At 35.1% G+C, this 17,936-nt stretch overlaps 1 protein-coding gene across 1 annotated transcript in view; it reads right to left on the bottom strand.

The window, feature by feature from the left end:
• LOC108733632 overlaps positions 1–17,436 on the bottom strand; it is a 24,542-nt gene extending 7,106 nt beyond the window's left edge. The window contains exons 1-6 of the mRNA XM_025973431.1: positions 17,221–17,436; positions 15,525–15,620; positions 13,893–14,124; positions 12,869–13,053; positions 12,543–12,728; positions 7,771–7,989 (exon numbers count right to left, since the gene is read on the bottom strand). Of these exons, the coding sequence (XP_025829216.1) occupies positions 7,771–7,989; positions 12,543–12,728; positions 12,869–13,053; positions 13,893–14,124; positions 15,525–15,620; positions 17,221–17,382 (1,080 nt within the window). The 5' untranslated portion in view covers positions 17,383–17,436. The remainder of the gene's footprint in view (positions 1–7,770; positions 7,990–12,542; positions 12,729–12,868; positions 13,054–13,892; positions 14,125–15,524; positions 15,621–17,220) is intronic.
• Between the last annotated feature and the right edge of the window lie 500 nt (positions 17,437–17,936).

The raw sequence follows: 17,936 nt of genomic DNA, 5'->3' as shown, positions 1-17,936 counted from the left end.
ATAATAATTTAATTAATATATTATCACAATTTTATTGGAACAGTTAAATCAATGTTTTCTATCATTTTCTTTTCCTGGACAACCTCTCTGGAATTAAGTCTTTATTCAGTGTGCGAATTATGAAAAATACTCGTGGCCTAAAGAAAAGCTTCTTTGTCCTTTCATCACATTCAACTTCATTATTCTTCTAGAAAGTTTTTTAATGCAGTTGTAGTGTCTCATATGACGATCTTTTGATTCACTATCAGGAATACGGATTCCAGTTGTTCCATGATCTTTATAAATGTATTTGATGATTATTTAGACTCCCTTCGCTTACATTATCTGCTCACAAACACGCGAGCTGTTTCAATATTAAATCGAGCAATGTTTACAAGTGTTAATCCAAGTTTTAAAATGCTTTTGCTTGATTTATCGAAGCTATTCGATTGATTCACTGATTAGAAATCAATATTTTGACAATCGCCCAAATACCTTCTAAATCCTTTTTTTGATTTTGTAGAAGCCATATTAGAGATATTGATCTATTGATAACGGGTTTATTGGAAAAATCCAACGGTACGACACTTAAGTGTTGTGGTTGTCAACTAATATTGACTTAAAAAGTGATGAAAAGTCCAAGGAAAAAAATATTATCTGTTCGGTTTTTGTAGTTTCTTTTGGAAAAAAGAAAATTCGAATACTTAGGAACTACTCTGATACTACTATTTTATTTTTGTTATATTGATTTTTTATTCATGTAAGGGTAAAATGCATATTGTTTGATTTGAAAGTAAATTTGTCAAATTCCCACCATACGGGAAAGTGATGTAAAATTGTTTGTTCATTTGTTCGAATCTGGAAATGACCGCTAGTCATCAATTAACTATAATATCCTTGATAATCCTATATAAACAGATTATTCCCATTTATTAAATTCGTATTTGGAAACCTAAGTCTCTATTACTCACTAGCCACTAACAATATCAGGAAAAAATTCATACAAGCTATGAATTAATCATTCACCTGAATAAACCGTCAACATCACCGACCCGCCATTCCTGAATTCCTAACCTGACAGCAATTCAAGCTTCTCATTTCCCGAAAATTAGATAATTCCATGTTCTTAACTATTTGCAACCAGTAGTCTTATCTAGGTCTTTATCTGCATCCAGTTATTCCTGTTTCTGTCTGCCTAATTAACTGTTAATGCTTTCCTTCCATTTTATTAGCGTCATAGTTTAACTAATCAATCTTAATAGATACTGTTAACTACAATCTGTCTTTCTTGAAATGACGGCTGAAGTAGTAAAAGTGTGACCAGGTAATCGCCTGTGTCTTTGCCTACTTTGGCGCCATTAAACCAAAACTCGTTTGGTAGTTGTCAACCACTTGCACGTATGAATCTAGTTAGAAAACTTTTACAACCGTGTTTTCAAAGCTGTAAGATAGACACAATAAAAATTATTCATTGTCCCTTAATATTCTCACTAAAGGTTCGGATCGTTCTCTTTATGAGTGCTGATGTCAGTCATTCGACCAAAGAAGCTAATAAATTTCTTCAGCATTATTGCTTCAACCTCCACTTTAAGATAGACATTAAAAAATAGAAGTAATGATAATAGTGTGTGAAAGAACATCATCAATACTTAATTAATCTATAGCGTTAAAAATTTAACTTTAAGAAATGAGTGCGCTTACATCCATAATAGACATCTACGTCAAGAGGCGCGGCACGTCCCGGTACGAAAATTCCATTGTCGATGTCCTGTTGTCTTGCATTTTCGGAAGGATAATCGAATTCTAACTGAGTCCAACTAAAAATTTCACTTATTCCTTCTGCAGAGCGACTTGGAACACTTCCTGAAAGTTTCCAGGTAGATGAACATATACCCAACATTATACACAGCCATTTGGACCCTGAAATTAAAAACATACACACTTATATAAATTATTTTCTTGAGAAATAAATACGTATGCAGTGTGGCGGAGAAATGTATATATTTTAGTAAATATTATTTCTTAGGCATTCTTTTTCATTCAAATTTATTTCACTTCAAATATTATTTCAATTATTATCGAAAGTATTGGGAATTTTCGGTTCCTCGACATCTGTTATATTATTAATTAATTTGAAGTCAACATCATCATGAGGTCGTCACTCCTAAGACTAGTTGGACACGCACCTCCACTCCTTCTTATCCTGAGCTAATCTTCGCATTTCCTTAAAACTAGAACATCCCACGTCCTTAACTATTTGTGAACAGTAATCTAATCTAGGTCTACCTCTACTCCTCTTAACTCCTATTTCTGCCTCTAATATTACTCTGACTAGACCTTCATTCCTGAGAAGGTGTGCTACCAACCTATCTCGCCTATTGTTTATTGACTCCCATGTCCTCTGTTCTTCTAGTCTTTCTAAAACGTCTTTATTTCTAACGGTATCCTCATCATTCGCCTATAACGCCACATTTCGAACGCTTCCAAGCTTTTCTTTTCCACCGCGTCCACCGTCCATGTTTCTCACGCGTACAGTGTCGCACTCTAAACATACACTTTTAACAATCTTTTTCGAATTTCTAAATTAACGGTTCGTGAGCCTAGAAGTTACTCCTTTTTATTGATGATAACTCGACCCTGCGCTATCCTCTGCTTTATATTCCTACTACTCCTTCCGTCCTGACTTATCTGACATCCTAATATATACCTAAAATCAGGTACTTCTTCTAATCTATCTTCTCCTATCTTTACATTCGGTCTTTTCCTACTTTTTTTTCTTTCCTTGCATACCAGTATTTTTGTTTTACTTTTATGTATTTTTGAACAGTACTGTTTTGTCAATTTGAAATCATGAAACTTATATTTTATATTTTGCTGTATTATTTTAGCGCATTTTAAATTAATAAGTAAGCAAAACGATGTTTAGTAATTGACATTATTATATTTGTAACAATTTAACTACTTTTGTGTAATTACGAACTGAACTGAAAATAGTATAAAAACCATCATTATCATAAAATAAAAAAAAGTAAGCTGAAATATAATAAGCGTATGTACTTACAAACAATAGTCTTGGCTGATCTAATCATTTTGAATTACAGATGACAATCCACTCGCGAAATGATAAAGCAATAATTTTTCATGCACTCGAAACTTTAGCGCTACAACAGCGTTTTTAAAATGTGGAATGTATGAATTCGAATTCATTTTTATATTGTTTGCAGGGTCAGGGACGTAGCCAGATTTTCTCCTGGGCAGAAAAAGTAGAGAATACTGAGGACCGCATGTTTGTTTCCTCTCCTGTTGCGAATACAACTTTTTACCGCCGTTGGCCAGGATGTGAATATTTTTGGGGTAAGTAATTTAGCAAGCATGTTCATCGGCTGGAAAGTCCTAAAACTTCTCAATTGGGACAAAATGATAATTAACCATTTTTTTTATTCACAGACTGGTCAAACTATTCCCCCATTATTTTCGATCGTCCAAAAAGGCATGCTTGCTTTACCATAGACCATATTTCTTATAAAATTTAAGACATTGTTTTATTAATTATTAATAGTGGTCAATGTTAATATGCAACATCAACTTGAAATCACTACAAATTTATTTGTCATCTCTCGCAGCTTAGTTGGTCAGAACATTGGTGGGTAAAGCCAAAGATCCCGGGTTCGATTCCCGGCGGGGAGTTGACAGCAGCAACAAAATTATTTTCCTCATTAATTTGAGGAAATTCGTAGTGCTTCAAAATCGAAAAATGATTTCAAGTTGATGTTGCATCTTATAAAAATACCATTCCTTGCTGTCACTACCGTCTACATATTTCTAAAAATAAATTTTACGACTTATTATAGTAATTATCTCATCTTTAAGTAGATCCTTTACTGCCACTTGTTTCTATTATGGTATTATCACTTCCTGCTTAGTTTTTAATTTGGGAGGGGGGGGTTAACCCAATAACGCCCCCTCTAGATGCCCACCTAAAATCCGGCACTCGGCACATCTCTACTTTATTCCTTTATTCAAAGTATTAGCTGTTCTGACATGACTCCGAAACGTATATTCCATTAGTTTGGACAACTAATGGAATAAAATAATTCGAAGTGGTCTGTATTCTGTCGAAACTGCCAGACGCAGATCGCGATTTCGATCTTATTGGATCTCATCAACGCGTCGCAGACAGCTCCGATAGAACCCAGACAAACTTTTACCAGCTGTATTAACAGTGCGTTTTAGAAAATACCACAAATGGCGCGGTAAACGCCTATATAGACCACTTCGAATTATTTTATTCGATTATGGTAACATGCCTGTCATGTTGAAGTTAGCTACGTCGGGATTCGTTTCAGCAAGTAGATTTCCATACAAATGGACCTTGTTGGAGCATACGTAATCATAAAAATGTAGCATCGTACTACAGATGGCGTTTACAGCGCCATTTGTGGTATTTTCTAAAACTAATGGAATGTCTTTCTGAACGAAAGAAAGCAATAAATAAAGTTGAAACTTCATCAATCACGGGAATTTTAATCGAGCAAATAATTGGTAATAATAACTAACACTACTTAAATTAAAGTAAACATTCAAACTGATAACCGTTAATCTCTGTTAATTTTAACAACTAATAAATGAAAATGAATTATATGACACTTTTAATTGACGATGAGAGATTATCACACCACAAAAAGGAATTGTAACGCGAGTATGTAACAAGGTCAACAAGTAATACTTTAAACAAGATCCGAATTTTGTATCGAGTATTTAAGTATTTACTTCATACTACGTAATAAAACGTAATAATAAATTTTAAGGACAAGCGAGAGATAAAAAGAAATTATCGCGAAAAAATAGTGTACGTATAAAATCTCGTTTCATGTTTTAAAAAAGTTCTGATTTTATTTTATACAATACTCTTATCAAATTTGAGCTTTTTCTCTTTATAGCTAGATATTAAATACATAAACGTTTAAGTTAAAATCCTTTTACAAGAGAATTTAATACAGTCGAACCTGGATAATAGTCAGGTCCCGTCATTTTCAGCCCCGAAAACCTCTATGAGTGACCGTGTGAGTACGTCTCTTAGAAAGAGTCATTTTTCACTTCTAGACCTCTGTAAACGAGACTATTTACAATTACTAGACATTTGCAGCACACTTGTGGCAGAGAAGAGAGACTAGTATAGAAGTCCAATTCAAATGGAGGACTCAAACGTGAGTAAGAAATTCTAAATAGAACCAGGGGATGGCGTTGCTATGAAAATGAGCGCCTCAACGCTGTATTGAGTTGGAGCAAAGAGTGAACGCAGTAATGGCAGGGGTAAATAGTAGAAGTGGTGGGATCATAGAACGCATAAGTCTTTTTCCTTTGCTGTTGTAAGCCAAGTTTGTAAAGAAAAAAAAANCAATCTATTAGTGAATTGATTTTTTGAATTAATTTTACCGACTACATATACAGAAATAATCGTTTGGGAAATAATTAGGAGATATAGCAGGTCATTTAATATTGAATCCCTTTCGTTCATAATACGACTGGGAAATGTAAACTTACGAACCGCTATCGCATTATGAGCGGGAAAATCGCCTTGTTGATACCAAACTTCACTAAAATTGGTATTATGCAAATCTTTAAAGCACTGAAATAAAATCCTCTCTCAAAAGGTTAATGTATTTGTCAGAATGTACGTTTCTGTTAATAAAAAGACGACCTATAGGAAAATTTCCTAAAATTCCAATCCGTACATTGACATTTCGAAAATTCTATGTAGCGAAATACACACTGTGTAAATGTATGGATTTCTAGTTGGCAAGGCAAAAAGGGAAGTAGTAAATAATTGCCTCTGTTCTCCTATTCTTTCTAATACCTCTTCATTTCTAACCTTCTAAATCCACGGTATCCTCATCATTCTCAGCACATTTCAAACGCTATATTAATTTGAAATTTTTTTTCGTTTTTTTATCCACTACAAACTGTTGTCACACCCCCGCCGGGAATCGAACCCGGGACCTTTGGCTTTACGTTATCTCTTGTAGCTTGCTGGTCAGAGCATTGGTGCGTAAAACCAAACGTCCTGGGTGCGATTGAGTCTGTTGCGAAAAACATAATGAGTAAATGTAAGGATTCCTAGTTGGCTACGGATGTAAAGCGGGTACTAAATGATTTTTGCGGTTGTTATTTTATTTTAATTTATTTTGCAAGAAGTTTTACATATACAACTGATCTTACAATTTATTGATTTTCTTGAGATACCANAAAAGGGAAGTAGTAAATAATTGCCTCTGTTCTCCTATTCTTCCTAATACCTCTTCATTTCTAACCTTCTCTATCCACGGTATCATTCTCCTGTAACACCACATTTCGAACGCTATATTAATTTGAAATCATTTTTCGATTTTTTATCCACTACAAACTTCCATAGATTAATGAGGAAAAATATTTTTGTTGCTGTTGTCACACCCCCGCCGGGAATCGAACTCGGGTACTTTGGCTTTACGTTATCTCTTGTAGCTTGCTGGTCAGAGTATTGGTGCGTAAAACCAAGGTCTGTTGCGAAAAACATTATGAGTAAATGTAAGGATTCCTAGTTGGCTACGGATGTAAAGCAGGTACTAAATGATTTTTGCGGTTGTTATTTTATTTTAATTTATTTTGCAAGAAGTTTTACATGTACAACTGATCTTACAATTTATTGATTTTCTTGAGATACCATCATAACAGGTCAATTGAAAAGTCCCCGGCCTAAAATAGTAAAACACATTTTTTTTGCAAAATTCGTTTTTTTTATTCAACATAATTCCCTTCAAGGGTGATACACTGATTATAGCGATCCTCCAACTTTTCGATACCATTTTTGTAGTACGATTTGTCCNAGTGGAGCAATCTTTGTTCTTGCACATAATTAGTTGATGTGAATAGTTGTAGTAGATGTAACTAATGCATCTGATGTAGATGCAGGCTCCCTAGGTTCGTTCGCTCGCATCTGCGAAACCATGTAATTGAACATCTAAAACTTCAGGAAGGATCACAAGACGGCGGTATGTAATGTTACTGATGTTAAATTCTATCGCGAATGAGTGCCACATCGATAAGATAATAGCTGGCAGTGGTTGCTCCCATGTTACGTGCTGTCGCCAGCATTCCTGAAGAACTAATCGACCAACTAACATGAGTGGACCCAGTAGGTCTAAAGGGTCGAAGATTTTTGCTCTCATTGTGACTTCGGTAGGTAGCTTGTTTAAGGTAAATACTGTAATTTTTGTGGGTTTAACAAAATTAACTTCTAAGACTGATAACGACAAAAACTATTTATTTACAAAAATTATTAAAGAACTTAAAAACACTATCAAATTATTACTAAACTTAGGTTAAGAATTATTCTATTTATTTATACTACTGTTCATATATCACTATTCACTGCGCTATTTATTTCACTTCTATAACTGTCAATTTATTTCTGGATTCACTTCTGCAACGGTCAATTTATTTCTAATTCTCTCGGCGATCATCTCTTCCTTTAAATACTATTTTGTTTACTTTCGGAACCCTTCTAGAAACATCCGGATAGTTTATTTTTTCTTTGAACTGTTTAACTGCTTTCCCGAAACGCAGGTACGACACACGCATTTACAAATACGGCGCACATGAAGAAAGGCGCCTGCGGCTAGTCGGCGGATCGATAAACCGTTCACTCACACGTGTGCTCAATCACACACAAACACACTCGTGCTCGCTACAGTATCAAGGAACTTTAAAAGTCAGTCTACTACCTTTGAGTTTTCTATATACTCATTATTAAACCAGTGCCGCTTTATGCTGACAACAGTTNAGCTTATTCAAACCGTCAATTCCCTGAAATGGTCTAGACAATTTACATTTACTTCCTCTTAATACGTCGTCAACACGTGTTGTCTGTATTCTGAAATTGGTTTCGTTCAGCGACAGTGTACCTGTATAGAATTTTTGAAATCTGTCTGAAACGAACCACAGTTCTTGAAAACCTAACGGATTGTTAATGACCTGTTGACAAAAAGAAATATAAATTACGTTAGTCTTAATTTGTATAGTTGATTTGTCCCACTAGAATTTGTAGAGAACATGCCTTATGTGGGGTGTGAATCTCATGAGGTGAGGTAGATTCCTCATTATGACTCACAAAAAGAAATCGGCGATATTGAAGTAAGATGCATATGTCTTATAATGAGTTTTTTATAAGGATCTTATGATAAGTTTTTCACAATCTTATGAGGTAAATTAAACGCATTTATAACCTTACAAAAAAGTGGACGATGCCACCTTCTGTCTTATAGATATCGGGTTAAAATAAACCCTTACAAAAATAAACCTTATTTAGTACACGACTACCTGGTCGAGTTTGTGTTTAGTTTATGTATGCAAATCTCTACGCACTTGAAGTTGAAAACAATTTTAGTAGTCGGTAGCATGTCTTTTACAGAAAGAATTCCTGCCTTCTCGAAATCCATTTTGATAACTTCTGGATTCCAATTGGAAAGTTTGTATAAAATAATTTACAACATGTTGTTCCTTTCTTATTTCCCAAAAGTACATACATTACTGGTATGACGCTCGTCTCCATCAAATCACTACCGTTATCTACATGGATTGGGTGTATTTGAATAAAAGTGAGTCCATATAAAGTACTGTACGTTTCAAGAAGTTAGAGATATGCCCCTTCCCTTTATTAGGATGCGCCGTAGCATAATTCCTAATTCAATCATATTTGTCTGCGGAGTTCATTTTTTCACCGATCATCGAGTGAGAACTAGACAAAAGTGTACAGTTCAAGAAGTTAGAGATATGCCCCTTCCCTTTATTAGGATGCGCCGTAGCATAATTCCAAATTCAATCATATTTGTCTGCGGAGTTCATTTTTTCACCGATCATCGAGTGAGAACTAGACAAAAGTGTACAGTACCATTTGCAAAATTATTTAAATTGCCTCGTTAAAATTTAAGAATATGTTTTATTTAAAAGCATATTTAGCCAAAAATAATAACAAGTGAATTACCTTAACGTTCTACACCCTTATAAAACTTTTGCTTTGTTTTCTATTATTAATTTATATACATTTTTGTTTTAAGAAATTGCTAAACATTTTCGTCTAGTACTGTACAGTTCTAGCCGATCTCCTAAGACCGCCCATCGAGAACTCTGCTCGTTCAAACTTGTTCCAACTATTTATGTCTTGCTCACGCCTAGTGTGTATTCTTTCTATCTTCGCGCAGATTTCTTCAAGGTCACAATTCTAACAAATTGAAATGGACTGTAGATAGGTATTTGAATGTAATGTAAAAATAGGGTCGATTTGGTCCTACCTGACAATAATTTCAGATGACCAAATAGCAGACGTGGTTGATCTTTTGTCAGAGTCAATTTTGCCAGGGTGCATTTTGTCCTGAAATCGTCTTATGTGGGCTTGATTGAAATATGAGAAGTCTTTGTAGATAAAATTGTGAGACATATGTGATAATTATTACTTAATGATATTGATTGTCATAAGGTTTTCAGAGCGGGTAGCGGTCATTTTTCTTTAAGGAGACAATACGCGAATGAGGCAAGGTGTTATATGCCTTTTGTGAGTCATACAGGCAACCTAGGAAGTGTGACTAACCTCGTGGGGACTCTAGCTACCCCCTCCCAAAATTTTAGTAGCTATTAATATTAGTTTTGCGTTTCTTCTCAACTAAATAATATACACATGTACCTACCTATGTATATATTAAGATCATTCCTGATTGATGCAATATCTTTTTTTACCTTTTACCTGCCTGAATGGCAACATATACGAATGATTTTTATTTTGAGCACATGTTTCGAAAGGTATCTCCTAAAGTCGGAAATTTGGACATTCGTATATTATTATAACGGTGAAGTAAAATTGCGATTCCAAAATAATTTAATACAAAATATCGATATATAGCATTTCGTATCACATAGCTTCGTCGGAATATCGCATCAGAAATATCGTATTATAGGTGCCGAGAGATATTTGTACAATGAACAATTAAAACATTCAACAACAACAAAAATTGAGACTTATTATTTATGAAGGTAAGGTGAAAATTTCTCGGCCTGAGTGTACGTGTTATGTTTACTACCTGGGGGTACGTGCCATTAGTTCATATAACAAGTTTCAACTTATTCTCTGAAGTTGTTCGTTTACATGAATTTTTACAGTAAAGAGGCCTGGCAAGAATAAGAAGAGGATTATGTATTCCTCCTATTCTCCTAATTTGGGTCTATCTGTTCCCAAACTTGAGGAAATTTGTTTTTGGGAAGCATTTTATGTTCAATAAGGGAGTTGAGAGTGTCGTAGATGAATATTTTCACAGTTGCGAAGGTGAGTGAGATATGACAGGCTGTGGGAATATTGGAAGAAAGAGTGCGAAACATCTGGCAAAAAAAATTAGGAATGCGAATGGAGCGTGGGTGCCGCATTTGCTCAATGCACAAACGATATTAGCAACGATGTTTGAATTTATTCAATAGACATGATTCCACCACTACACACTAGAAATGAAACAGCAGTCCAAGTAGTAGGTGGATGCCGGTGATCCAGCACTAAAGAAAGTCAAGTTGATCACAAATGCTGGAAAGGTAATGCCAGCATGTTTTGAAATGCGAAAGGAATCCTGCTAATCGATAACTTTAAAAAAGGCAGAAAAATACAGGCCAATGTTACTCTAACCTTCTTGACCAGCTGGATACCAAAATTCGCGATAACAGCATTCCAGATTCCCACTTCCGAGCAGGAATGCTGCTGGTGAAACGCGAGATCAAGTGTGTTGAAGACTAAGGAGATTATGTAGAAAAATAAGATCAGTTTTAACTGACAATCGCAGTTTTCCATTGTCAAACAGAGAACTTTACCCTCCTATATAGTGTCGTCTCAATTGTAGGTGCGGGTTTCGCTTTTGTAATACGACATAAATAATATATTCTAGACAGTAAAACAGTATACAATAGAATAACTATTCAGATCTGTACTAAAATATTCCTCCCACCGACACTTCACCACCTCATCGCTGAGTTCCCCGCTGAACAGTGTCTGTTTTGTACTGTATTTAAATTATTTTAACATGGAATTTGTATAGCATGGTTTAGATTAGAAAATANGAGTCAATTTTGCCAGGGTGCATTTTGTCCTGAAATCGTCTTATGTGGGCTTGATTGAAATATGAGAAGTCTTTGTAGATAAAATTGTGAGACATATGTGATAATTATTACTTAATGATATTGATTGTCATAAGGTTTTCAGAGCGGGTAGCGGTCATTTTTCTTTAAGGAGACAATACGCGAATGAGGCAAGGTGTTATATGCCTTTTGTGAGTCATACAGGCAACCTAGGAAGTGTGACTAACCTCGTGGGGACTCTAGCTACCCCCTCCCAAAATTTTAGTAGCTATTAATATTAGTTTTGCGTTTCTTCTCAACTAAATAATATACACATGTACCTACCTATGTATATATTAAGATCATTCCTGATTGATGCAATATCTTTTTTTACCTTTTACCTGCCTGAATGGCAACATATACGAATGATTTTTATTTTGAGCACATGTTTCGAAAGGTATCTCCTAAAGTCGGAAATTTGGACATTCGTATATTATTATAACGGTGAAGTAAAATTGCGATTCCAAAATAATTTAATACAAAATATCGATATATAGCATTTCGTATCACATAGCTTCGTCGGAATATCGCATCAGAAATATCGTATTATAGGTGCCGAGAGATATTTGTACAATGAACAATTGTATTATTTGTACACTATACATGCCGGGTTGCCTGTTACGAACGTTACATTGAAGCGCGCTCACTGCTCAAGCGATCCCCACTACGAACTCGACTACGTGGCCGAGTAGAGGGGGGACATCCGTTGCATGATTTCGTTACATAGCAACTCGCATGAAACGAAATTACCCTACCGTGTGTAAAGAAGTTTCACTTACTTCAAATACTGATATGCAGGGGAAGAAAAAGTATGGAAAGAGTGAATATAAAGATAGGAGATGAAAAATTAGAAGAAGTAGCTGATTTTTGATATATAGGAAATCAAACAGAATGGAAGGAGCAATAGGGATGTGAAACAGAGGATACAACACAAGGTAGAGTTCGCCTTTATCTAAAAGGAGTAACTTCTATGCTCACGATTGGCTATATTCGAAATTCTAAAAAGATTGTTGAAGGTATATGCTTGGAGCACGGGTCTAAACGGGTGCGAAACGTACGCGGTAAACACTTACTTTGTGGAGCACTGCCCCAAATACCCTTATGTAATCCAACTAATCTTGTTAAATACACGATATGCTGTAGCTTACAGTAAAAATTTATGCCCAGCGACATACTGCCGTTTACTTGACACTGTTTAAATTATTTTAACATGGAATTTCTATAGCATGGTTTACATTAGAAAATAGATATTTTTTTTATTAAAACTGTTGGGTTGACAGGCCGTAGGCCCCAATAACTGGGGTCAAAGTGCGTAATAATCATTTTTATCGATTAAAATCATTTTGAATTTGGTATAATATGGTTTGTGTAAAACTTACTTTAATTCCACTGATGAATTGAAGTGTCGTCGGGTTATAAGAAAGTGTATCTATATTTTGGAAGCCATATTCAGTAGCAGTATTCCAACAATTTAATGTTATTTCGTGCGCTAAACCAAAATATGAAATTCCGTCTTTGTCGATGGCTTCGGCTGCACTTTGAGATGGTCTTGTTCTTTTGTATGTCTGAAGTAGAAATTGCGTTACCACATTTGTTAATCATAATTTTTTTTATACTAAAACGTCTAATCCAAAGAAGCTTTACTCAGAAGTACAGGTCGGACGAGTGGTCGCGCAGATACTTGCCCATTTATGGAAAAACTTACATGGAATATTTCTGGGGATGATTGAGGATTGTTCTCAAACCTGGTACGATTTCTAAGATGCGACGTGTAAACAAAGTTCTCTGTGACACTGGACAATGCACGATAATAGAGTATTCGATCTTTTCCGGGTTTATAAGGTGAAATAGCCATGCCCAATATTCCGTCCATTAACTCGAAGCTAGTTCCTGAAAAAATGTTTGCAAGTTTTTGCTTTTTATTATTCTTTTATAGCAATCAAAGGTAAGGAAGGGTAAGAAAGCCTGAGAGAAAAATCTAAACGAAAATTTTATTTCGTTCAATGATAATAAGAAAAAAAGTATTACTCTTTATGATTTTGGTAAGTAAAAGTATACAGGTATGCAAGGCAATATAAAGATAGGAGACAAACCACTAGAAGAAGTGGCTGATTTTAGGTATCTAGAAAGTCAGATAAGTCAGGACGGAAGGAGTAGTAGGGATATAAAGCAGAAGATAGCGCAGGGTCGAATCGCCTTCAATAAAAAGAAGTCACATCTATGCTCGCGAACGGTTAATTTGTAAATTCGAAAAAGATTCTTAAAAGTGTATGTCCGAAGCAAGGTGCTGTACGGGTGCGAAATGTGGACATGGCAGAAAAGAAAAAGTTAGAAGCGTTCGAAATGTATTACAGGTGAATGATGAGGATACCGTGGATTGAGAAGGTTAAAAATGCAGAGGCTTTAGAAAGAATAAGAGAACAAAGGACTCCGTGGAAGTCAATAAAAAATAGGCGAGATGTATGAGGGGCTAGTCAGAGACAGAAACAGTGGTTAAGAAGAGTAGAGGTTGACGTAGATTAGATTACTGTTCGCAAATAGTTAGTAGTTAGTAATAGTTCTAGTTTTAGGGAAATGCGAAGATTAGCTCAGGATAGGAAAGATTGGAAGTGCGTGTCCAAACAGTCTTATGACGACGATATGATGATGATCAGTAGTGGAAGTAAATACCTCAATTTATGCATACAGAAATCTGAGTTGGTACTCAAGAAGGGTGGCGGTGTTCTTACCTTGAATTTCATAGGTTCCAGAGCTAGGGTAAGGGTACATTGTCTTGTCACCTACTCTCCATGAAACTCCCAACGACGGATTGTAGACAATGATGGAATATCCTCGGTTATCTGCGACATATACCATGGTATCCTTACATTGTTTATCTCGCACATCTACAACTGGAGTTACGAAGTTTGATCTGTACTCATACTGACTGGAGGGTATTTCGTATCTATATAACAGTGTATCCTAAAAAAAAATACGATAATTTTTTTATTTATTTACCGCGCCATGTGTGGTATTTTATAAAACGCGTTGTTAAGACAGCAGGTAAAAATTGGTCTGTGTTCTGTCGAAACTCTCTGCGACGCGCGGATGAGATCCAAAAAGATCGAAATCGCGATCCTCGTCTGACAGTTTCGACAGAATACTGACCACCTCAAATTTGTTTGTTAAGTTCGTAACATAATCTTGAGGTTTTTTATTTCATATATTCATCAATTTTAAAAATATTTGAATGCACTACATTAAAACTTGCATTGAAGTGTTTCTTAGGCAGAAGGTTTTTTACAAAACAATCTCCCATAAGCATTATTTGTGACTAAAAAATTTGATTGAAAATTATACTGTAATATTTGCAGTGTGTTACAATCAATAATTAGTTGATTAAAATTTATATGTATGTATACAGGGTGCAACAGAAAAAAACCACGACAATTAAAGCCGGTCGTGCATATGAATTGGCTACGTAGGTGTATACCAAATAGCGAACTTTTAGATAAAAATTCTGCTTCACTTTGATGTGCTTTAGCTGATTTTCGAACAAAAAGATGAACAAATAATTTACTACTACCTACACCGAATACCTACATAAACGCCTATTACGAAAAAAAATAATTAATTAATCAAATTTGTTCTTGGCTGATAGCATGCAACACTATGTAAATTATACTTCAACATGTGTTATGAAACACTAATGTGAATGTTCATTTTCAATTTCTTTATCCACTACAAACTACGTCAATGAGGGAAAATTTGTCGCACCCTGTTGTCTTCTCTCGTAGCTAAGTGCGCGTAAAGCGAAAGGTCCCGGGTTCGATTCCCGGCGAAAATTGTGTCAGTACCAACAAATTTTCCCTCATTAACCTGAAGTAGTTTGTAGTGGATAAAGAAATTGAAAATGAATTTTCACATTAGTGTTTCATATTAACCACTATGCAAAATTAAAAATGTCAATGTGTTAAGAACACAAAAAAAAGAAAAAATGTAGATTATGTAAATATTTTTGGTAAATGACTATCATCTGGATTTTGGATAATTGCAATTTGAAAGTGTAATGTTTTACTTATTTAGGTTGAAGATTAGATTACGTAAACATTTGGTTTCATGGTAAATGACTACCATCTGGATTTTGGAAAATTGCAATTTGAAAGTGTAATGTTTTACTTATTTAGGTTGAAGGTTTTGTATTTATTAAGAAAAAAAATCATTGTAACAACACTGTTCTAGAGAACATACTGGCCCATTCCAATGACTAACGCTGTAATGGTGAACTAAGTTATTGATCTGCATATCAATTGACTAAATACTAGTAAATATTAGAAGAACTGAAAAAAGTTATATCGGTGCAAAGTAAATGTTGTACTTACAGTTTTCAAATCAAATGCCAATATTTGTGGTGGGCAAATTGTGCCGTTGCTTCTACTTCCTGTATCAAGTAGCCATAGCCTACCGCATTCGTCAACCTAAAACAATAACAAAATATCAGTTGTTTTTTATTGCATTTATATTTAATGATATATTGCCACATTGTGCTTGATTTACAATCTATTAAATAATCATTTCCCATTATAGCGAATTACGATGTGCTAATTTAGACCATATACGACCAGTTATGTATTTAGACGAATATTTTTAAATTTATGAAGGTATCCGTACATTTGGAAAAAGCCATTGACAACAGACACCTATAGAACTTGAACAGCAACGAAGAGAAGTAAATATTACGAAGGGAGTCAAACAAGTGCTCACAATGTCATTCCTACTTTCTAATCTGTACATCCAAGACGCGATCAACATCATTATGGACAAGGCAACTGTGCAGATAGAAGTACAGGGGCAAAAGATTAGTATGCTTAGATTTGCAGGTGATTTAGCAGTATTAGCATCTAGCAAGGAGGAGTTAGAGACAGCCTTGAATAAAATGAGCGGTATTGAGAAAACAGTATCGTATGAAAATAAACAAAAGTACAAGAAAATTGGTATACAAGGGATGAAAAACTAGGTAAAAGGCGAATATAACGGTATAAGGCAAAAACTGAGAAGTAGGTGACTTTCGGTATCTAGGAATACAGATAAGTCCAGAGGACTCCACCCATGTCGATGAGAAATAATCGAGATAGGTTGGTAGGACACTTTCTCAAGTACGATGAGCTGGTCAGAGACAGATTAGAAGCAGAATAACGCGTTAAGAGGAATAGAGGTAGGTTAGATTACTGTTCACAGATAGTTAAGAATGTGGGTTGTTCTAGTTTTCGGGAAATGCGAAGATTAGCTCAGAATAGGAAAGAGTGAAGGAGGACTGACGAAGTTATGATGATGATGATAATGATGAGCATCTTCAGCGCAAGACTTAAAGTAGAAAATAATATCGAATATGATAGATAGATAGATAGTTAGATAATAGCTTAATTAAAAAAAATGTTCTTATTTCCATTAGATGTGTGTGTTTGTGTTCGTTTTCGTGTTCGTGTTTGTGCTCGTGCTCGGGTTGTTTCTTCTTCTCTCTTCTCTTTTCTATGTGTCAATATCGTGCTCTTCGTTTTTTTTTCCCTTTCCTTTTCTTTCTTTTTCTTTGTCCATACAATATTCCAAATTCTTGCATGAGCTTCTGGGCCCGTGACCTGGTGTCCAACTTTCTTGCTCTTTTCCCGTGTGCTCACATTTTTCTAGGACATGTTCTAGTGTTTCCTCCTTTTTCTTACACATCCTGCATAGTCTTTCCTTTTCTGGTAACCAATACTAATCTTGCATACATCTCAAGTTCGTTTCTGCGTTTGTGTCCCTCGTTCGTGTATTCCAGTTTATCGATTGGGTGTATTTCTTTGTATTTCGTAGTTTTTCCTCTAGTTTTTGCCTGTCTCAATAATAATACCTATCGAATATGTTACAAAAGACTTTCGTACATCCACTATAACGTGCAGCAATAATGAGCAAAATGAGATTATAATAATTTTCACATTTACTATGATCAGTTACACCACTACTATACGATAAATATATTATATTTTATGTTGGTACTATGTATTTCTATTACATATGCGCCTTTTCTTAAGGCTTTCTTACCATCATTCTAAATACCGATACGATTCTGTCAGGTGGGCAGTCTTTAAGATTTTTGTGCCAATCCCAAGAAGGATAGGGTTTAACAATAGGATTGCCATCGGCGGTGGTTTTGTCAGTAACAGTTCCGATAGTTGCAGGATGCCCACTCTGCATACGAGGCATGGCGATAAATATCTTTTTTGTGTGCCCTGGTCCTGTAAATATGTAAAAATTAATATTTTCGTAAAACTAAAATTTGTCACCTGTAATGCGAAATTCATTGATCATTAGTCTCGCCCCTCCCTTACATTATGGAACCTTAACGCGTGCACCGACCTGCCCTTCTCACTACTCCGTTATATAGCATTCTATCAGTTTTAGGCTTCAAATAAATAGGATTTTTTTAATTTTCAACAACAATTCAATTATAAATAAGTTCTAAAATAGTTACGTAACGTCAAGATTGACCCCCTAAGACCCTCCTACAAAACGAGGCCATTACGTGCAGATGAATTCATTATTTCAATATTTCTTCACTTTTTTATTTTATTTGTTAAAATTTTTATTTCAAGATCTGTCTGAAATACACAATTTCATTTAAACTTTAATCCGGCCCTGACGACCTTTAGTCAATAGTTCTCCTGGTGTGCGGTTGCCATAAAAGGTTGTAAAGATATTGTAATGTTCGTGGGTTTAACAAAATTAACTTCTGAGACTGATAACGTTAATACGTCGTC

Source organism: Agrilus planipennis, unplaced genomic scaffold (genome assembly GCF_000699045.2).
Source record: "Agrilus planipennis isolate EAB-ADULT unplaced genomic scaffold, Apla_2.0 scaffold67, whole genome shotgun sequence".
NCBI classification, from domain to species: Eukaryota; Metazoa; Arthropoda; class Insecta; order Coleoptera; family Buprestidae; genus Agrilus; species Agrilus planipennis.
Note: the sequence above shows the minus strand (reverse complement) of the source record. Positions and strands in the feature narration are given on the sequence as shown.